General features: G+C 57.5%; 2 protein-coding genes across 2 annotated transcripts; one reads left to right on the plus strand and one right to left on the minus strand.

Moving 5' to 3' along the window:
- The first annotated feature begins 341 nt into the window (after positions 1 to 341).
- Positions 342 to 3,316, plus strand: WNT1 (Wnt family member 1). Its single transcript, XM_047065204.1, has 4 exons — positions 342 to 445; positions 1,172 to 1,425; positions 2,088 to 2,353; positions 2,828 to 3,316. The coding sequence occupies exons 1-4, from the start codon at positions 342 to 344 to the stop codon at positions 3,314 to 3,316; spliced, it is 1,113 nt and encodes a 370-aa protein (XP_046921160.1).
- Positions 3,317 to 15,736: 12,420 nt separating this feature from the next.
- On the minus strand, positions 15,737 to 18,268 carry DDN (dendrin). The gene is made up of 2 exons (XM_047065433.1): positions 18,060 to 18,268; positions 15,737 to 17,648 (listed from the first exon to the last, which is right to left on the minus strand). Exons 1-2 carry the CDS (start codon positions 18,266 to 18,268, stop codon positions 15,737 to 15,739), a joined length of 2,121 nt encoding a protein of 706 aa, XP_046921389.1.
- Positions 18,269 to 21,012: the final 2,744 nt, after the last annotated feature.

Raw genomic sequence — 21,012 nt, forward strand, 5'->3', positions numbered from 1 at the left:
CAGCTCTCGCCTCAGACGGGCGGGAGCCACGGCCCCGCTCGCTGCCCATTGTCTGCGCCCCTGACCGGTGCGCCCTGGTGCCACGGTGCGGCCCGGCGGGCAGCCTCCTATCGTCACTTCAGCCAGCGCCGCAACTATAAGAGGCGGTGCCGCCCGCCGTGGCTGCCTCAGCCCACCAGCTGGGACCGCGAGCCATGCTGCCCGCCGCCCGCCCCCAGGGCTGTTAGAGCCAGACTGCGAATTCTCGCCACCGCCGCCACCGCCGCGACCCGTCCCACCGTCGCGGGCAGCAGCCAAAGCCGCCCCAACTTCAGCACAGAGCAGGCGAGGCCGGGCAGGCCATGGGGCACTGGGCGCTGCTGCCCGGCTGGGTTTCTGCTACGCTGTGGCTGGCGCTGGCCGCTCTGCCCGCAGCCCTGGCCGCCAACAGCAGTGGCCGATGGTGGTAAGTGAGCTGGTGCGGGGTCGCCACTTGTCCCGGGGCGCAGAGCCAGGGGCCAGCCCCAGCCAGCTCCCACGCTCTGGGATCCGTCCGCAGACAGGCTCGCTCCACCGCACTGACTTCCCTCCGAGACACCGAGGGGCGCTCTGGAGCGGAGCTGCCCCAGAGAATCTAGTTCTGAGGAGGTGGGGTGAACGGTCCGCCCGCGGCGGCCCACGATACTCCCTCCAGGCAGGGAGCCCACTCCCATCTGGCACCGCCCTTCTCCCTTGAGCCCCAAACCCAGCCTCGCGGGGGTAGCCACACCACGGGTTTCCCTGCCTCGGAAGCGAAGGGCCAGGCCAGCGCTCAGAAAGGAGGCGAGAGGAGGGTGGGACTCCTGAGCATTTCACCCCTTGGGTGGGCATGGACTCCAGGCCAGGATTTCCTTGCCCAGGCTCCCGGGGAAGCAGTCTCTCAGAGTCAAGGTGGACATCTAGTCTTCAGGTTTCCCATGCCTCCCCTGTCCAGTCCCCAGGCCCAGGGTCCTGAGCGGCCCTGCACAACACTCTGGACGCCCATTCCTTTCAAACCAGTTAGCCAGGGAGCTCGGAGTCTTTACCTCATTATTGATCTCCTGCTGCTCTCTCAGGCAAATAGTCCCAGGAAGAGGACAGGGTAGACACGATCTTTTTGCTTAGGGAGCAGGTCCTCTACCAGAGCCTGAGCTCCTACCACGCATCTCACCAGGGGCATCGTGAACGTAGCCTCCTCCACGAACCTGCTGACCGACTCCAAGAGTCTACAACTGGTGCTCGAGCCCAGTCTTCAGCTGCTGAGCCGCAAACAGAGGAGGCTGATCCGCCAGAACCCGGGGATCCTGCACAGCGTGAGCGGGGGGCTGCAGAGCGCTGTGCGAGAGTGCAAGTGGCAGTTCCGCAACCGCCGCTGGAACTGCCCCACAGCTACGGGGCCCCACCTCTTCGGCAAGATCGTCAACCGAGGTGGGTACCCAGGGAAGCGACACTTCCGGGACCAGGGGAACGCAGGGTCACCCGCAGGGCAGGGGCGGGCGAGTGCAGGGAAGATGTCCCAGGCGCCTGCAGGGTTCCAGGATCAACCCGCCAAGAGCTTCGCGCCCAGCGCCAGCTCTACCAGGCGTTTGCAAGCCGTGCACCTCCGGCGCGAAGCTTAACTTTTCTGCGCCACTGCCCCAGCAAAAGCGAGTTCTGAGTCGTGGACGCCGGCTCGCCACCGTTTCCCCGGCCCCTCTCAAAGGCGCCTGGGAAGCTGATCTCCGCGAGTGTGTCTTGCCTCCAGCCCAGCAAGGCTTGCATCGCCGACAGGGGCCGAAAGTTTGGGGCGCGGAGAGGTCTTGGCAAGTGCAGAGTTCTTCCCCTCCCCTCTTTTCAGTTTTTCCCTCTGGACCTGCCCCACTCCCACTGAGGAGCCAAATGCGCCCTGAGTCTCAGGAACGCGTGATTACAAGCGTGGACAGGGTTGCGTGCCCACGCACGTGCTTTCTCTAGGAGATCAGCTTCCCAACCCAGCCGGCCGCCGGCTCTCGGGACTCTAAGGGCGGAGTCAAGGGTCCCAAGCCCTCCACCGAGGAGGCTGGCAGCACCCCGCGTACCCCCTCGCTGATCCCCGCTCCCTTCCCTCACAGGCTGTCGGGAAACGGCGTTTATTTTCGCTATCACCTCCGCCGGGGTTACCCATTCGGTGGCGCGCTCCTGCTCAGAGGGCTCCATCGAGTCTTGCACGTGCGACTATCGGCGGCGCGGCCCTGGGGGCCCCGATTGGCACTGGGGGGGCTGCAGCGACAACATCGACTTCGGCCGCCTCTTCGGCAGGGAGTTTGTGGACTCCGGGGAGAAGGGGCGGGACCTGCGCTTCCTCATGAACCTTCACAACAACGAGGCTGGCCGCACGGTGAGCGGGCTTGAGGGGCTCCGCACGGAAGCGGAGTGGCGTGGCAGGGATCTCCGAGTCCCTGAGCAGGGGCTAACCTCGAACTTGGGGAGTGACGATCGGTGATAAGGCCAGGCGTCAGAGTAGGGAATCAGGAGAGGACGTCCCGAGGATGCAGGAGGTGTGGAAGGAAGGCAGAGAATGGAAGAGATAGTGGCTGAGGGCAGGTAGAACTGAAGACATTAGAAGTCATGGAACCCCTGGAATGTACTGCCTGCAGCCCTCCGTTGTACAGATTCAAAAAACGAGGCTTGGAGGCCGAGACCACTATCCCGCGTGGAGCAGTTGAGCCTGGGGTTCAAATCTCGGCGCGAGGGCTAAGCCTGGGCCTTTGCTGAGGTCCTGGCAGGGTCCGGGAGGGGGCGGTATCTGGGACGGTGGTGGCTCTGGCCCTGACAGTGCCCCGGGACACCCTTTCTTCCTCCTTCCCCCCAGACTGTGTTCTCTGAGATGCGCCAGGAGTGCAAGTGCCACGGGATGTCGGGCTCGTGCACGGTGCGCACGTGCTGGATGCGGCTGCCCACGCTGCGCGCCGTGGGCGACGTGCTGCGCGACCGATTCGATGGCGCCTCGCGCGTCCTCTATGGCAACCGCGGCAGCAACCGCGCCTCGAGGGCGGAACTGCTGCGCCTGGAGCCCGAGGACCCGGCGCACAAGCCGCCCTCCCCCCACGACCTCGTCTACTTCGAGAAATCGCCCAATTTCTGCACGTACAGCGGACGCCTGGGAACGGCGGGTACGGCCGGGCGCGCCTGCAACAGCTCCTCGCCCGCGCTGGACGGCTGCGAGCTGCTCTGCTGTGGCCGGGGCCACCGTACGCGCACACAGCGCGTCACCGAGCGCTGCAACTGCACCTTCCACTGGTGCTGCCACGTCAGCTGCCGCAACTGCACGCACACGCGCGTACTGCACGAGTGTCTGTGAGACGCTTCGCGGACTCGCCCCAGGAGCGTTCCCCTCTAGCCCACCCGGATACGTGCCCACCCAGTCCCTCCAGCCACAACCCCCGCGATTCATACGTGCGCGATCATTTCTCCCACCTCCTCCTACCGGGGGACTCCTGAAACCACTTGCCTGGGCCGGCATGAACCCTCTTGCCATCCTGATGGACCTGCCCCGGACCTACCTCCCTCCCTCTCCCGGGAGACCCCTTGTTGCACTGCCCCCTGCTTGGCCAGGAGGTGAGAGAAGGATTGTTCCCTTCCCCGTGGGGGTCAGCTTCTGACCGTGTGGCTCTGCTTCCTCCACCGCGCCAGTGACCCCCCCCCCTCGCCTCTCTCCCTCCCCTTTATCCTCCGTTTTTTCTCCAGATCTTCTCACGCCCTTCCCATTCTCCTGCCAAGGGTGCAGACGCTGAACACACACCTGATCAGCAGGGCCTTTCTCCTCCCCACCTGCAACGGAACCGGGAGGTTCTAGGGTGAAAGGGCAGCTGTGGTGATGTGGAAAAGGAGGTTGGGGGACCCGGCAGAAATACCCCCATTCTCCCAGCCTCTGTCATGGAGCCATTGAACAGCTGTGAGCCATGCCTCCCTCACCCACCTCCTACCCCTTCCTGTCCTGCCTCCTCATCAGTGTGTAAATAATTTGCACTGAATCGTGGATACAAAGCCACGAGTTTGGTTGTTGTAAATAAAACTATTTATTGTGCTGGGTTCCGGCCTGGCTTGCAGAGACCACTTCCACCCCACCCCAATCCCTCTCCCTTCTCCTCTCCTTCTGCTCTCCAGCCTCTTCTGATCCCTCTCTTCCTCTCCCCAATTTCTCAAAGATGCCGTTGCCTACCGGAATCAGCATTTCCTTCCATTGTAGCTATTAGTGGCTCCCCGCCCCCACCGATGTAGTATCTTCCTCCGCAGAATAAAATTTCTATTTTTATCAGTGACTTGGTGGCTTCTCCTTGAACCCAGAACACACCATTGCTTGCCTCTCTTAAATAGGCTACATTGTCGGGGGACTGGTTTCCCCGCCCTACAAGAAGACCCTGAGATTCTGACCCTTGCATGACCTTAATGAGGCCCCTGGGGATCTAGGTCGTCAGGAGAACTTGGCCAGGAGCCAGGACACCCTGCAAGATTCTTCTTCCTATTTGAACACCAACCGGCTGTGTGATACTGGGCAAGTCCATAACTGCCTCAGTTTCTTCCCTTGATGAACGGGGATTAAACAAACAGGCAAACAAACTCTAAGCCTGCCTTTCCTTTCTGGAATTGTGAAAATAGCTACACCTGAGTGAAGCCACGACCCTGTTCTGAAAAGAACCCAAAGAAGAAAAGAGAAAGCCAAGCAGAAAGGGTGCTGCTGTAGAGCTTTCGGCCCCTGAAGCCTATTGGCTTCAGCTGTGGTCACGGCTTATTAGGACCTTATCACGTCCTTATTGGGACCCCAGCTCCCAACCTTGGGCTCAGGAGGATCCAGGTGACAGGTGATGGGTTCTAGCACCGGACCCAAAAGCTCAGAGACGACAGTGGGGGAGAAGAAGGGAGCTGGAGGGCTAGAATCCAACTAGAGGCTAGGGCTTAAACCAATGTGACCAGAAGGAAACCCAAGTGTGGTCCATAACCACACCATTAAGTTAGTCATTCCCATAAAGAGCCTGAAAGAGCACTGTTACTAATAACGCTCATACCTCCATGTGCACATTCACCAGAGTCGGCAGGAGTACTAATCCTGCCCACGCCCTGAACCTATCTCTAACCCTAATCCTCTGCCCGTCCCTAGATCTAGGTCTAACCTTAGCCTTAACCCTAACTTCAGACAACACTAACCCCTTCCTAAGCTCTAACGCTTGTCCCTAATCCTAAGACTTCCCCCCAGGGGAGGACCTAAAGGGCAGGGGGAGCTATGAAGCACCCCACCCCCCAAGGGCAACAACTGATCCCAGATGGCTGGAGAATTTCCCCCTCTCCCTAGGATTCTTTTGCTGTGGTAGCTGCCTCCCACCTCTCCCTGGATGTGTGAACTCTGACCCCTGTTGGCCTTTGGGGTATGTGTGGGGGTAGGGGAGTGGAGCCAGGAGCTGCTCAACCCTGCAATGACATCCCTTTCCCTTTTTCTCCATCTGCCAAGCCAGCACCAGCTTAGCTCTCATGGGCAGCAGAGGGGGAGGAGTAGAAACCTTATTGATCCGGGGTAGAAGGCACCTCTCATAAGCCTTGGGTTTCCAGTAAAGAACCCCCCGCAGAGAATGTCCAGTCTATAATCCAATGAATTATTAGATCCCCCAGCTCCCAAAGCAAGAAGTGAATGGGATGCCAGAGGCAGGAGAGGGGGTTTGGGCCCCTACTGGACGATGCCCAGAGTTGGGGAGAGGCAGCGTTTGGGGAGCTGAAGGGTTGGCAGCTGTCCCCAAGCACTCTCACCTGATTCCTAACTCCAAGAGCTGGAATGGGTATCAGCTTTCAGGCCTAGAAGCTGGGGCCTCTGAGCTGAGCTGACACACAAGGGCTGAAGAAGGGTAAAGGGAAGCAATGAATCCTGTTCTGGTCCTAATTAGACTTTCAACAAACCTGTTGTTTTCTCAGCCTCAGTTACCTTGTCAATTGAACAGGGATGGTTGCCAGTGCTTAGACCTCTCCTTCAAGAAGGTGGTGAGGTTCAGATGAGGGTCATGTACGTGAAAACTCTGGCCACTTGAACACTTGCTGACGCCTCTTCTGTGCCAGGCGTGTGCCAAAGGCTGGGGTTACAGGGATGCGTGAGCCATCGTGCCTACCTGGAGAAGTTTATAGGGTGGCCAGGGAATCAAGCACATCGACTGGTATTGTCAGACGAAGAAGGGAGTGCAGTGAAGGCTCAGCGAAGTGTAAAGCCCTCTGCACACCCATGAGGTTTGATGAAAGACTCCCAGAATCAGTCCTCTGCATGGGAGCCCTCGCTTCCAGGGGCGGGGACTTCAAAGTGGGTAAGGAAGTGCAGAATGAGGCTGGGCCCTCAAGGGGCCATGCACCAAGAAAAAAGGTGTGTGTTGGGGGGGGGCGGGGGGCAAGCAAAAGGGGTGTGGGATCTCTGCAAAGCATTACATAGAAGCTAATTCTTTTTCATGTTATGATCACCTGTGCCATTCTCACGAAGGGCTGTGCCTGGAAGGGTATCACCATAGGCAAGTGTTGTCAGGAATGGGCCTGATGCCCCAGCTCTGCCCTATCCACCCAGGCTACCCTTCCACCCACTTCTGATCTTCAGGTACCAGGTGCCACACACCCAGGGGGATCTGAGGCTGCCAGGGACCCCGGACACATGGTTGGCCTCAGCGGGTGAGGGAGGCACTAGTCCTGAAATACCCTGGGGGGGGGGAGCGGAAAAGCTGAGAGGAGTGAGACGGCAGGCCTGCGCAGTCCCCAGGGGGTCAGCAAGCCGGCACCACACACACCCTGCCACACGCACCCTGGAAAAACCCTGTCAGTGGGGCTGCAAATACCCCAGGGTCTAGCACCCCCCCTCCCCACCTCAGGCTGGCTCAGTCCTCCTCTCCAGGCTAGAGGGAGAAAAATAACAAAATGAGGAGAAAATAAGCTGTTTGGCTGTGGTGTGAGCAGGAATATCCATACAGAGCTGCCCACCACTCACCCTTACTCACTCTTTCCACACCCAGCCGGGGCGCCCAGCATGAGACAGACCACCCCCCTGCCCCCTCCCCCGTCTGGGCTAAAAGCAGACGCTGGTGAGCGAGCAGCAGGTTATAAATATGCCCAGGGAACTGCCGCCAACTCGCTCCCTTGTCATTCCCTGGGAGGGGATAGGGTGGGGTGGCTCCTAGGGAGGAGCCAGGGCTGTTCCTGGGGCCCAGGAGGAAGTGGGGCTTCCAAGAGGCTACTGCACTTTTTTTTTTTTTTTTGCCCTTTTCAAAGGGAAGGAACCCCCACCACTTCATTTTTCCTGGGCATTTGCTCATCTGCTCAGAGGTGGGGTTCCATCCTTCCCGGGCCACACTGAGGACCTCAGAAGGAAAGGGCCCAAGGCCACCCTGTGTCACGGTGCAGCCCGGCATCACTCCTCTTTCTCACACTCACTTACCCTCAACAAAACCAGAGTTCATTCATTCATTCAACAGGCATTGACTGACGGCCTGCTGAGCACCAGGCCCGGGCATCAAAATACCTGGGAGCACAAGTGTCTGCACGTGTATGTGCACGCACGCACAGTGGCCCGGCTCCTGTGTGTTCACACCAGCACCGGTCCCTCTACGGACTTCTTGGCTTTAACCCGGCAGCCTCATCAGAAAGGGTAAAGCTTTAGGCTCCTTCCTGGTTCTGCCTCAGAGTAGGTTGGTGGAGGTGGAGGGTGTTGAGAGCAGGGCCCCTAAACATTCCTGCTTCCATTACTCCCCAGATAAATGAAGGGTCCTTTTTCTCCTCCTGCTCAATCATCTCCCAATGCAGGCGCCATGCCAGGAGAAAGAGCCACTTTGTGGGATGCCGGGGGCCACCTGCCCAGGCTGCCAGAGCCTCCTGCCTCCCAGTCACTTGCCAAGTAGGTGCCAAGCTGGGCAAAAGGGGGCAGTGCCACCCTGGGAAGCTTCCAGTTCTCCTCCCCCAAGGCCGAACCCCTCCCCTCTCCCTCCTCCCTATTAATCCTCGGAAGTGAAGGGGCCGTCCCTGGCGGCCCCTCGGCCCTATTGTGGCCCCTCGCCCTCCTCGGCTGGCGTCTAATTAACTCCTCCTGCCCCCGGTTTTGTGTGCCCCCCTTACCCCACCTTGTCGGCCCCGCCCCTCCGCTCGGCCTGCTCCCCCCCACGGACATTCCAGGCCGGCCGGGCTGGTGTGCCAGGGCAACCAGGGCCGGACCAAGGCCTAATCCTCCCGCCGCCTGGCCCGGCTGGGGGAGCCCCACTCACCTCCCCGCTCTCTGGGGGCTGCCCGGCTCTGCTGCGGCGGAGACACACAATCAGGACAAAGGCGCAGCCCCCAGGGGGCTAACTCAGCCTTCACGCCCAGGTTGTGCGGCATTTGGGGAGTTTAATGAATTGTCCATCACGCCTTTCAGGGCCCGCCCGTCAGCCTGGATTAATCTTCGGAGCCCTGGTGGGGTAGGAGACACTAAGCCTGTATTTATTACTCTCCCATTGTCACTAATTGAGGTAATTATCTGTGACTCTGGCCTGGCCAACAATGCGGCATTCACTCCCGGGACCTCGATGGGCCTGGCTCCCACTCTCAGCACCAACCCTCCCTCCTCTCTTCTCCCAAACCCGCCAAGGGCTAAGTTGGGCCCTGGAGCATGTTGGGAAAGTGGACAATGTCCCACAATGCTTCACCTCTCAACCAGTGTCTCCCACTGCCACCACCATGGAGTCACAGCTAGGGAGAGGCCTGCCGCCCCCCCCCCCCCCGACCCCGCCAAGGTAGATGAGAAAAAGAAGGCAGCCTGTCTAGGGACAGGTTTGGCTGGCAGAGCCCCCAGGCCACAGAGGGGCATGTTTCTGAGCTCTTTGGTTTTCTGGATACTCCAGCTCCTTACCTCTGGGTTGGTGACACCAGGATCTCATAGGGTCCTTCTGTGGATCCACATGAGTGGTCATGTTCCTATAATCTCCAGAGGTCTAGAATATTAGGAGGCCCTAATCCATAGCAGACGTACTCTCAGGAGGTCCCTAGAGCTGCTAGAGCTGACAGCGTGGCTATGGATGTGATGGGGGAGGTTGGGAGAAAGACTAGGAAAGGGCTGGTCAGGGAGCTCCGAGAGGGCAAGAGGAGTCATCCAAGGAGGCAGCATCTAAGGGTCACACTCATGTGGCCATGCAGCAACCATAGGGAGAAACTCAGATTTGGAGGGGTGAACAGTGCCAAAGAGTAGACTTCTCATGGAGATGGCTTCCCAGGTCAAGGGGATTGGCTTGGGGAGTGCGTGCGTGCGTGTGTGTGTGTGTGTGTGTGTGTGTGTGTGTGTAAATGAAAGAGAACGATAGCAAAAAAAAAAGATTTGGTTTCTGGTTAAGACTAGATGTCAAGCTCTTGAAGGCAGGGGCTATGATTGTTCACTGCTGTTTTTCCAAGAGCCTAACATTGTACCTGACACATAGTAGGTACTGTCACATGAATGAATGGATACATGAGGCTGGTACTTGCAGTGGGGTTGGGGGTCTGTTGGCTCTGCTTTTCCATAGCTGCACTTAGCCTTTTCATTCTGTCTCAGCACTTGCTGGAAGGAAATGTCTAGACCATCCAGGGACAGTTCTTGGATGGGCACTCCTCCAACTGCAAACATTTTAAGGACCTTGGCTGAACACAGAACTACAGTCAGAACAGCGCCACCTTGTGGTGCCTCTTGGAAGAGCTCCTGGAGAGACCAGCAAAGAAAACAGGGGTTTATCCCTATGCTGGGATGGGGGGTGGAAGGACACCAGGCAGCAGCCCCCTCTCCTCCCATTTATCTGACCCTGAATTGCTGTGCCAGTGTTCCTGTTACACAGTTTTATCATTTCTTCCTACCTTCTGACAGCATTTGCTGGGAGCCTGCTCCAGGCCCAGCTTGTAGTGGATACAGAGCTAAGTCAAAGGCACTATCCTTAAGTAGCTTATGGTCCAGCAGGAGATTCCACAACATAACAAGACCAACGAAGGCCGTGATCAAGCAGCAGAGAAAACAATGCTATAGGTGTTGAGGAGGCAACGGGGACATTCGCAGCTCAAAACCTCTCTGCCCCTCCCCTCTTCCTCAATCCCTCTCGCTAAAGCTCAAACGTTTTATCCTTGCTTTCCAGAGACACTTCATGATTTGGCTCACACACATCATTCCAAGGTCCTTGCTCCTCTGAATTCCCCACTGACTCTGTTCCCTGTGAAAGCTTTGGGCTTTCCCACCTCTCTACCTTTGCTCATGCCCTGGAAAGCACCTCTTCCCCATCTCCCCCTGTTGAAACCCATCTCAGGTGTCCCTCCCTACATTCAGCCCTTCTCATACCCCTTGGCAAAGTGGCCTTGCCTCCTGAAGCAGCTTCTGGGTAGGGCTTTCATGAACAGCATGTACAGGCTGTCCCATGGATGGTTATCTGCATGTTTCCTGTCCTCCTACTAGGCTTCCACCTTCCTGAGGACTGTGGGCTCTGTGCTTGGCATTCCTTGTAGCACTGAGCTAGGCATATCATATGTCCTCATTAAGAAAAGAGATGGATGGATGAATGGATGAGTGAATGGATGAACGAACAGATGGATAAATGGGTGAATGGATGGACAGAGAGATTGGTAGCTGGCTGGATAAATGGACAGGTGAGATGTATAGATGGATGCATGCATGCATGATGGATAGATGGATGGAGGAAGCAGCTATTCTTTAAAAGGACACAAAAAGGGGCACCTGGGTGGCTCAGTCAGTTAAGCGTCTGATTTCGGCTCAGGTCGCAATCTGACGTTTGGTGTGTTCGAGTCATATCAGGCTCACTGCTGTCAGCATGGAGCTCGAGCTCAAGCTCGCCTCGGCTCCTCTGTTCCCCTCTCTCTCTGCCCCTCCCCTGCTCGTGCTCTTTCTCTCAAAAATGAACAAACATTTTAAAAGTAATAATAAAATAAAAGGAGTCATAAAGGGGCACCTGGGTGGCACAGTCAGTTAAGCCTCCGACTCCTGACCCTGGCTCAGTTCATGATCTCATGGTTCTTGGGTTCGAGCCCCGCATCGGGCTCTGCACTGATGGTGCAGAGCCTGCTTGGGATTCTGTCTTTCCTTCCCTCCGCCCCTCCCCTTCTTGTTCTCTCTCTCTCAAAATAAATAAATTAATTTAAAAAAAAGGACCCATAAAAAGCTATGTAGTATCCGGGGCTCCAAGGGAGGAAGCCCCACCCCATGCCAAGACATGCAGGGGAGAGGACAGCAAGCAGACTGAGTCTTCCTTCACTAACAAATTCACCCTCAGTAAGCCATCTCTCAGAGTCCTTAGGTATATTCCCACTCCCAGAAGTCCTAGTCGGGGACCTTCTCCTTCCTTCATGCTTGCCTGGATCCTCAGGAAGGCCTTCATTAACATATATTATGTATACAGTCTACACTGTAATGCCTTTGTGGGTTTCCTCTCCCGCATCCCTCGCCCTATCTCACACAGAGATAGAGATCTCACCCTAGACCGGAAGCTCCCTTTAAACAGGAACCAGGTCTGAGTCTCTTGTGTGTCCCTACGGCCTGGCACACATGTTTAATGAATGAGTGAACAAATGAATGAGTGAATGCTCACCTTTCCCCACAGGCACACTTTGCACACTCCCTATAGACTCAGGTCCAGCCAGAACTCTCCTGGTTCTCTCCTCCTCATACCCCAGACACACACTCCTGACCCTGAATCCTCTAAAGTCCCATAATTACGGCCTGGTTCTTTGTTATCCATTTGTGACCGATCTAGGGAAGTTCCAGGGCTCCCACGAGAGTCTGAAAGGGGAAGGGGCCCGCTGGGCCTTTAAAGCCATATTAACTGGGCCCCGTTTGGGACAACAGAAAAGGGCTTCCCGGGAAGAACCTGGCTGTTGGGAGGGTAGTGTCCTGCTGCCCCAACCTGACCACGCCCTCCTGCGTCTGCTGTCCCTACACCTGACCTGTGAGGCTGTCCCAAGGTTGGGGGTGGTTGTGGCCTCCGTCTCAAGGCTGACCAGCTGGCAGACGCAGCCAGATTTAGAAGTCATTTTCGCAGCAGGGAGCCTCCAGCCTCCCACCCACAGTGCCACGCAGGGCCAGTCTGAGATATGGCTCACCAAGGGCTGGCCCCCAGACCTGCAGTCACTCCTCTCCTCCTCTCTATCCCTTTCTCCCCAGATCTTTAGCAGCTGGTGCTGACTCCACCCTTAGGCAAAGATGGAGGAAGTCCTGGGGAAGGGGTGTGGGTTGCATCGCAGCGCTAACTACCCAGAGGTTCCATGTACACCATTCACCCATTCAAGGGACTCTCTCCATCCCAGACACCCCCCGCTCCTCTTGACCTGGCCTCTGCTGCCTGTCCCACCTCTTGCCCTATCTCTACTTCCCCATCCTCCTGTTCCTAAACCCCCAAATACTAATGAAATAGCTCTAGAGATAAATCATAATCAGAGCTTAACGCTTATGTATTACTTCCTATGTACCAGGCATTGTTCTAAGTGATTTTACATATTGAATCGTTTAATCCTCCCCACAGGCCTGTAAGAAAGGCACTATTAATAACCCCATCTTATCACTGAGGACCCCAAGACGCAGGCAGGTTGAGTAATTGCCCAAGGTCACACAGCTGATGTGAGGTAGGGGCAAGATCTAAAGCCATGCTGCCAGGCCCCCGAGTCCATGCTCTAAACACCACACTACACCATTTCTCTGGTAACGGTAGTAGTGTGGGTGAGCTCTGAGAGCCTGGCCTCCTGGGTGTTCAGCCCCGAAGAGGCTTTCGCCGCATGGCGGAGTCTACCTCCCACTATCCTGCACGGCTCACCTCTTCTACTAGCCCAAGAGCCTGGAGCCCCTGGGCTGTAGCAAACCCCAGCCAGATGCTCTCACCACTGCCCTGGCCTTCCTCGGTCTTCCTCCTGGCCTGAAGGGCCGTTCTCTTCTCAAGCCCAGAGGCCCAAGGCCCATTCTCCCTAGTGGGCCAGCCTCACCGCAGCCTGCCCTCAGTTTTCACTCCTGCCTTTATCTTCTGTAAGTGCTCCGAATGTTCCCTCAACTCCAGTCTAAGCAGACCATTTGGGAATTTCCTACACATACTGTTTCCCCATATCCGTGCTCCCATTTTTGCTCTTCCCTCTACTTGGAACCCCTTTCCCCAGATTCTATTTCAGATGTCTCCTCCTTCGGGGAGCCTTTCCTGAGCTCATAAAATCCATACAATCTCCCTGGTTTGACTCCTTGTAGTACTTACCACTCCCTGCTCACTACTATCGTTATTTGTGTGTTTTCATCTTCACCCCCTTGTCAGGCAGGCCTTACTTACTCCTCTCTTTCCTGGAGCCCAACCCAGCGCCCGGTTCCTCTCAGGTGCTCAGTAAATGCTCAATAGTTAGAATCGACCTGTAGGTAGAAGGTAGACTGACCTTAGGAAACTCTGATCTCTGCCCAAAGTGAGGTGAACCTCACTTCCTTTACTTCCTCCCCAGCAAGAGCTAACTTGAAACCTGACTTTATGGGTTCCGGGGAAGGTTCTGGGATGAACTCTCCAGGGTGATTCCGATCAATGCTCTCCCTTCAGGTTCAGAAGCCCGAGGAGACACTCCCCCCCTTCACTGAACCAAGGTCAGCTTGCCACAGGCTGTGGTCCAGCGCGACCTCCCAAACTGCCCTGCCTAGTCTGTCTGGTGAGGGTAGGGAGTGACATGGAGATAACGGGAGACCCAAATCAGAAGTGGTTTGAGAATGGGGCTGGGGCTCTGAACGCAGAGTTCGAGCTGGTGGACTCGTAGGGATGGGGGCAGAGGCGGGCGGGCCAGGACTCTGCGACTGAGTCTGGGCGAAGCCCCCGCGCCCGCCGAGTCGGCGGCTAAATTTACCCAGGCTGACTCAGCCCTTGCCCGGAATGGGGGGTGGGGGGGAGTGCGCCGGGGCAGTGGGAAGAGCCAGCGGGGGTGGGGTGGGGGGCAAGGAAGGAAGAGTCCGGACTAGGGGAGACAGGGTTGAGCCGGGAGTTTCCATCCAAGAAAGGAGTCCCCCCAGCCCCCCACCAAGTGGGAAGAAACTGGAACCCTGGGGGAAGGACAACGGAGGGAGGGAGTAGGTCAGGTCGGTGAAAGGAAGAACATGCCAAGATTGGACAAAGGGAAGCTTAGATTTATTGAGCGCCTACTGTGTGCCAGGCACTGTGCAAGGCGCTTTACATACATTATCGCATAAAATCCTCACAACAACCCTGCGAGGTAGGTGTTTATAAACCCCCATTTGACAGATGAGGAAACTGAGGCTCAGGGAGGTGAAGTGATTTGGCCAAATTCTCATGGCTAGTAAATAGAGACAGAGCTCTCCAAGATGGTAGAGAAAAAAGACTTCAGTGTCTGGGTCCCAAGCCACTTGGCGTGGGTGAGTACAAAGAGGGAATCCGCGCGCTCCAGAAGTCTAGAAGGCCAGAGGACTGCCCCCGACCTCACACGGCTGGAAGGCGGGGGACCCGCGCGCAGTAACTGGGAATCAACTGGTTAACTAGCAGTGCCTGGGTACGGGGCGGGGGACTCGGGAATTAGCTACTGGGGAAATCCGCGACCTGCGCGCGCCCCATAGTGGCTACAGCGAGTATCACACCCCACACCTACAGGCTTTTGGGGACCAGCCTCCCTCTTCCTTCCCTGGCCAAGGTTTCTGGAAGAGGCAGAGACGCAAGAAATTTTCAGGGTTCTTTCAGATGAGTGATACCACCGGGGTGTGAAATTGTGGTAACAATTCATAGCATCACTAAGGAACACTGGGGAGGAGGAAAAGGGGAAGGCCTAAAGAGGTCCCAAGCTGATTCACTGGCTGCCTTCCCTCCCCAGCTCAGACCACTGCAGGCCAGGGACAGTGACAAGGCCACACTCCTGCTCTGCTTTGGGGAGCCCTCACCTAAACGTAAGATACTGGGATAGAAGCCCTCACCCACTCACTCAGATCTTCTGCAAACCTTGGACAATCTCTTGAGTTGTGAACGAGTGCAGGTGAAAATGAAGCCACCCAGGGACACTCAGACTCCGTACATTTATTCCTAATTCTCTTTCTCGGCCGGTGGAGGAGAGGATAAGATACAAATCCTCCCCCAAGGATCCAAAACATCAGAGATGATGTTAGGACTCCCTCATTTTACATATTAGTAGGCGTGGAGAAGGGAAGTGACTTGCCTAAGGTCACCCAGCAGTCAGTGTCAGAGTTGGGATTGGAACCTTGTTTGGGGCCTTGTGACACCAAAGTAAGCCCTCTTCCTGTTTTGCTGGTTGCTTCTGGGTCCCTTCCTCTTCTGCCAAAGGCCTCTATGTCACCTGGTCACCTCACTCAGAAGCCTCTTCCATCACTTTCCCCCTCCAGCCCAGAGGCTCCGCCCTAAGTTGCCCTCCTATGACTATACCATCCCTGCCCTCCCTCCTGGTCCTGGCTAGGTCTCTCTGCTCAGCTCCACAACTAGTTCATCTGCCCCTGGTGAAGATTTTACCCCAGTGCCCTGAATGGAGCAGGGATTAAAGTCAACTGCTCATCCTCGCCTCTCCCGGAAAGGAAAGGAAGGGAAAGGAAAGTTAAGAAAGGAAAGGACAAAGAAAAGAAAAAAAAAAAAAAAAAGAAACCATGAATTGCCACATGCTCCCTTTCCTTTCAATCGGGCGGCTGCTATTTCAAGTGTGGGAACGGCTATGGGTAAGGGGTACAAGGAAGTCTGTGAGGAAGAAAGAGGACCAGTGGGCCCCAAAGATGGAAAGGTTGGGGAACACAAATACAAGAAAGGGCCTCTCACTGCTGCTCCCTATTTCCCTGTGGCATCCCCTTAGTGTCCCTTTCTCCGAAGAAGGCCTCCTCGGTTCGGTTGATGACATCTAGAATCTCTCGGATACTGTCGCTCAGCTCTGCCGTCTTCCCGCCTTCCCCGGGCCGGGGCCGCTCATTTCGCCAGGAGGCGCCCGAGGCTTCGGTGTCGCTTCCATCAGAAGAGCCGCTGTGGACGCTGAGCTCCGCAGCTTCGTCTGAGTCCGAGTCCGGGGCAGTGTGACGCCGGATGCGGGACACGGCTTCCCGCAGGGCCCCGGCGTAGGGCCCTGGGGTCCGCGCCCAGCCCCGGCCCGCGCGCCGCGGGACAGCCGCCACTTCCTCCGAGCCCTCGGCACTGCCCGCACCTCCCGAAGCCGGTGGGCCTAAGACCGAGCGCTCTGGGCTACCTGGCTGCGTGGGGGCGTCCTGCAGGTTTACTTCGCCAACCGGGAGCCCCAAGATGCGCGAGGCGCGCTCCTCCAAGGAGGAGTCCGGGGGCTTCCCGCCCTCAGCTTCGAACCCTCGCCCCCCACCGAGCTGGTGTGAAAGGCGACTGCTCAACAGCAGTTTTTGGCATGGGGAGGGAAAGGCCGCGACTCCCTCGACCTCTTCCTTGTTGGGCTTCGGTTGGTTAGGGGCATCCCCCCCGACGCGCGGCACCCCATTGGGCAGAAGCTGTACATGCTGGGTTCGAGGGGTTGGAACGTACTGGGAGCGTATCACCACGCACGTGGCGTCAATGACAAAGACGCCTTCTCCCCGAGCAGGGCCGCGGGAGCTGCGGGGCAGGGTGTGGGCGCGGCGGGCCCCTTTCCAACCCTCCAAGGTCTCAGGTCCTGCCCCCTCTCTATGACCCAGGGACTCTCTCCATCCAGTGCCTCCTGGAGCCCAGGGTCTGGGGAGGGTCTGGCTATGTCGCGGTGGCTGCCTTTTAAGGGAGGGAATCCAGCATTTGGGGAGCCAGCTCTGTTCCCTACTTTCTTTCCCTTCCCCGGGACCCTTGAGATGGGGCCTGGACCTGGGAGCGGGACGCGGTGGGCTGGGAGTCGCAGCGGCCAACCCCGCAGGAGCTGTCTCCGAGCTTGGGCTCCCAGCAGCTTTGGCTTGGGGATGGCTGTCACTACCACTATTCGGGCCGGCACTAGCCAGCCCCAGGCTTTTCTCCACGGCCCCTTTGCCGGACTCCAGCCTTGGCCTGGCTGTTCCACAGCCTGGGGATCCCCCCAGGAGACCCCGTCCCTGTCGGAGACCCCAAGCCCCGAGGACGTCCCGATAGATCCGAGGATCCAGCCTCTTCTTTGTGAACCCTCCCTCTGTCCTGGCCGGAGTCGGAGCACAGGCTGCTGAGGCGGGCGCCTGGGAGGGCTCGGGGCCTCGCTTAGACCCCAAGGTCCTGTGGGGGCCTTCGTAAGAAGGTGGAGCCACGTAGGGTGGCGGGCGGTCCCAGCGTCGTCGCAGGGCCGTCCCGGCTGCGCCCCTTAGCAGCAGGTGTGCCTCGTAGCTGGGGGGCCCTGACCGCCTACCTCCCCAGGGCCCCGCCCACGCCGCCCCTGGGTCGCTCTGAGGCTGCGCGGATGGACGGGGCGGTCGCCCCGCCAGCCCCAGGCGCTCGGGTCGTGAAGGAGCTGAGGGCCCTACAGGCTGGGCCACCCGAGGGGCGTTCCGAGGTTCCGGGCGGGGCCGACCGAGGGGGCTCCTTCGGGCCCCACCAGCCTTGCGCCTTTTTCGCTCGGTCTCCTTGGCCTCCCGCTCTTGCGATGCCGCTTTCCTTTTCTCTTGCTCCCGGGCTCGGGCCTCGGCCGGGGGCCCCGCCCGCCAGTTGGTCGCCTCCTGCAGCACCCTGGAGGCCCAGGGACGGCGGGGCGGCGGTTCAGGGGATCCCGAGCGCGGCCCACACCTGGGACAATGAGCAGGAACCCAGGTGAGCAGTTTGTGGGGGAAGGGGGCCGAAATCCGGGGAGCTGGGAGCACTGGAGACCATTTGGGGCAGGTGTGTGGAGGGGTGTGTGTGAGTGTGTGTGCGTGTGCACGTGCGTATACGTTAGGGCTGAAGTCGAAGCCGGACTCCTCACCATCTCTCCATGCACACTTTAACAGCGTCTGCCCCATCTCACCTCTTGCCCTTCCTCACACCCACTCCTGCCCCCCAAAACAATGCGGGACGAGTCAGGCCCCAGCCCTCGGGATGGGGTGGGGGGAGGCGTGGGAAAGAGAAGGGCGACCAGCAGCACTGGCTGGTGCCTGCGGGGAGGTCCGGACCCCACTCCCCGCCCCACCACTCTCTTCCCGTCACCCCTCCTTCACTCACGTGCGGCTCTGGGGCCCACGGGCCCAGTGGCTGGCTTGGAAGTCCATGGGCTGTCGAGGAGGGGCGCGGCGACTATAATGACAGGAAATTGTCTTCACTTCGATCACCAGCAGCTTGGATTTCTGCACCCAGAGGCAGCTGCCAGACTCCTCATCCTGGGGCTCCCGGGGGCTGTCGGGCCCCTCGGAGAATAGCTGGCCATCCAGCATCCTGCCCCACCCCACCCCGGCCCCCCACCCTCCCACCCGCCCCGAGAGCCCCCTCCCAGCCCGAGGAGCCGGCGCCCACTGCAGAGCGAACGGGGCCAGAGACTGGGGACTATATATACCCGGGCACACGTGTGTGCCTGTCTGTGTGTGTGTGCGCGCGCGCATGTGACACGGCGCGGCGCGGACGGCACAGCGCTGTTACCTCCCCCATGTGCACGGCCGCCCCCTGGGGCCCGGGATTGGGCGCCCCTTCCCATTGCTCATGTCCCCCAAGCCTGATGGGACCTGCGTGAGTGGGCAGGGGACTTCTAATTCTTGCCAAGCTGACGGTGCCCCTCCCCCACCCCCATTTCTTCAAGCTTCCTGTCGTTTTAATCCTTCCCTCTTCTGCTTGTCGGGGTGCCTGACCACCAGGGTTCTGCCTCTGACTTCCTGCCTCGGATTTCAGTTTCCCGGACAGGGAGGTGATGGGAATGGAAGTCAAGGTCTCTGCCTGCCACTCTCCGCTGGTTTCCATGGGGTTGGGGTGCAGGGGGTCTATTTTTAGCGGCAGTGGCTGTTCGGGTGCAGAGAGATGAGTAACCAGCTTCCATGCGGTGGAGGGAGGAGGCGGTGGTTTTCACACAGCTTTTATGTGACTCTGGGGGAGAGCTGCCTCCCCCAAGCCCAGAAAGGGTAACCTCCACACCCTTAACTCCTTACCCTCTCAGTGTTGCAGCCCAGGGCTGCTTGTACAGCTGCACACAGGAGTCTGTCTTGGCCATCCTAACTGTCCCACACTCCTGTTCCACATGTTTGTCCTTGGGGACCTATGGAGCCCTCTCCCCGCAGCAGGCTCTCTCCCGCAATCCAGGAGCCAGGACTTGGGGGTCATACTGTTCTGTGCCCACACAGCTCTGCTGAGCCTTATGGAGGACAGACCACGGTGGTTATGCATTTGCACCCTTTCAGAAGGGATGGAGGAGGAATACTGTGCTCTCTTGGCAAAACCAACCCCCTAGCAACTGAAATGATGAAAGTGGCCCCCACTTCCCAGGGTAGAGCTTCCCCTCACCACTACCACAATCCCTGGCTCACTTCCCCCCCACCTGAAGTGGTGCTTAAGATGGTCACCTTTTAGGATCATTCTGTCCCAGGGGCAGAAGGTGTTGCTTACATCTACATGATCCCTCCCCCCAAGCCTATACCAGGTGTCCCCTGATTCACCATGGTAATGTTAGTGGCAGCACAGCCCACGCCAACCCTTCCATGCAGAGACTTAGCAACCATGCCTGGCAACCATGGCAGCAGCTCCAGTGGAGGAGACGGGTGCAGGGAGGTGGGAGAAGAGTGTGTATGGCAATGGTTGCTGAGGAAGAAGGGATAATTTGCCTCTTCTAAGAGGACTAAGTAAGAATAAGCTATGAGGCTCCTCAATTTTGTCCCTTATCTTTCCTTCTACTCCATTCTCAGATTCTGAGACTGATTGGTTGGGTTTTAGGGGAGAATGGGAGAGGCAAAAGATCATGCAGCCCTTTGGGTACAGACCCTTCCTTTTACGAAGATGGAGCCAGAAGGGTGTTGTGGGGCAGAGATGGACTTACTGAGAACCAGAACAATCAAACCCAGGCTCCCTGCTCCCCAATATGGACCTTTAAGATAACCCAAACAGCCCCTATTCCAACCATTGGAGGCCCCTCCCCCCTCCCCAGACCCTTCACACACCTACCAGCTCTGCACACTGGTGGCTCTTTGCTCCACAGTGCTTCCTTCCACCTAGGTCCCACCAGAGTCCTAAGGCTTTTTAAAGCCCTTGCCTCCTCCCTAGACAAACTCTCCATGATGGAATGTGACATAAGGAGACATCTGTCCTTTCCATCATGCACTCACCACCCCTCCACATAAACATACCTTAATTCTAATAACTTGGAAGCCTCCCTCCCCCAAGTCTGGGAATGTGCTGTAAGCTGTGAAGAAGAGAATGCAGAAGCAGGGACTTTCTCCAGAGCCAAGATGGGGGCCCTGACAGATGCCTTGAAACTCTTGCGCATGTGCCGTCAGGAAACCTACTTTGGAGGAACCAATATGGTATGTCAGGGTTCATCAGAGTTCTTAGGTACAGTGTGCGTACGGCAAGGAATTACTCCAAGATTGCTTCTGGTCTTGAGCAGGAAACGGTATCAAACCTACAAGTCAGTGGTGAGATGGCACCCAAAATCTGGCTCATGCCCAACAGTCTAGCAGTCCTTATGGTGTTTGGTGTTGACTATTTTGGCCCACACGGTTTCAGCACAGGTAAAGAGCCTGCTCCCCACAACCCTCACCCTCCAGCTCATTCGCACGTTGGCTGAATGGCAAGGCATTTTGTGGGTTCAAAGACAGTGCCAGCTCAGCAAAATTCAAACACAGAGTCCAACCTTCCCTGAGAAAAGTTGATGACTGTGGCATGTCTCTCTGCCTAAAGAAGACCTCAGTCTCTCTACTCTCTGGAGACAAAATACTATTATGAGATTTTCCTGGGGTCCAGCTATGGTTCAGGCAGAGGGGAAAGTGAGGTAACAAGGAGAATTTCCGGGAATAGGCTGGGAAAGGTAGTAAGTCTAGCACAGTAGTAAAGAGCAGGAGCTCTGGGGCCAGACTGTTGGGTTCAAATCCTAGCTCTACATTTTATTAGATGTGTGGCCTTGAGCTGGTTCTTAGTCTTCTGTGCCTCAGTTTTTTTGAACAATCTGTAAAACTGGAATCATGCCTACCATTGTTCTGAG

This window comes from Lynx rufus, unplaced genomic scaffold (genome assembly GCF_022079265.1).
Source record: "Lynx rufus isolate CCGP_SWC_20201006 ecotype Redwood Valley unplaced genomic scaffold, mLynRuf1.p SCAF_7, whole genome shotgun sequence".
Classification (NCBI taxonomy): domain Eukaryota; kingdom Metazoa; phylum Chordata; class Mammalia; order Carnivora; family Felidae; genus Lynx; species Lynx rufus.

Coding starts and splice junctions, on each gene's coding strand:
- WNT1 (XM_047065204.1), top strand. CDS start 342: ATGGGGCACTGGGCGCTGCTGCCCGGCTGGGTTTCTGCTACGCTGTGG. Junction 1,426..2,087: donor CGGCAAGATCGTCAACCGAG/GTGGGTACCCAG, acceptor CTTCCCTCACAG/GCTGTCGGGAAACGGCGTTT. Junction 2,354..2,827: donor ACAACGAGGCTGGCCGCACG/GTGAGCGGGCTT, acceptor CCTTCCCCCCAG/ACTGTGTTCTCTGAGATGCG.
- DDN (XM_047065433.1), bottom strand. CDS start 18,268: ATGCTGGATGGCCAGCTATTCTCCGAGGGGCCCGACAGCCCCCGGGAG. Junction 17,649..18,059: donor CGTGGGCCCCAGAGCCGCAC/GTGAGTGAAGGA, acceptor TCATTGTCCCAG/GTGTGGGCCGCGCTCGGGAT.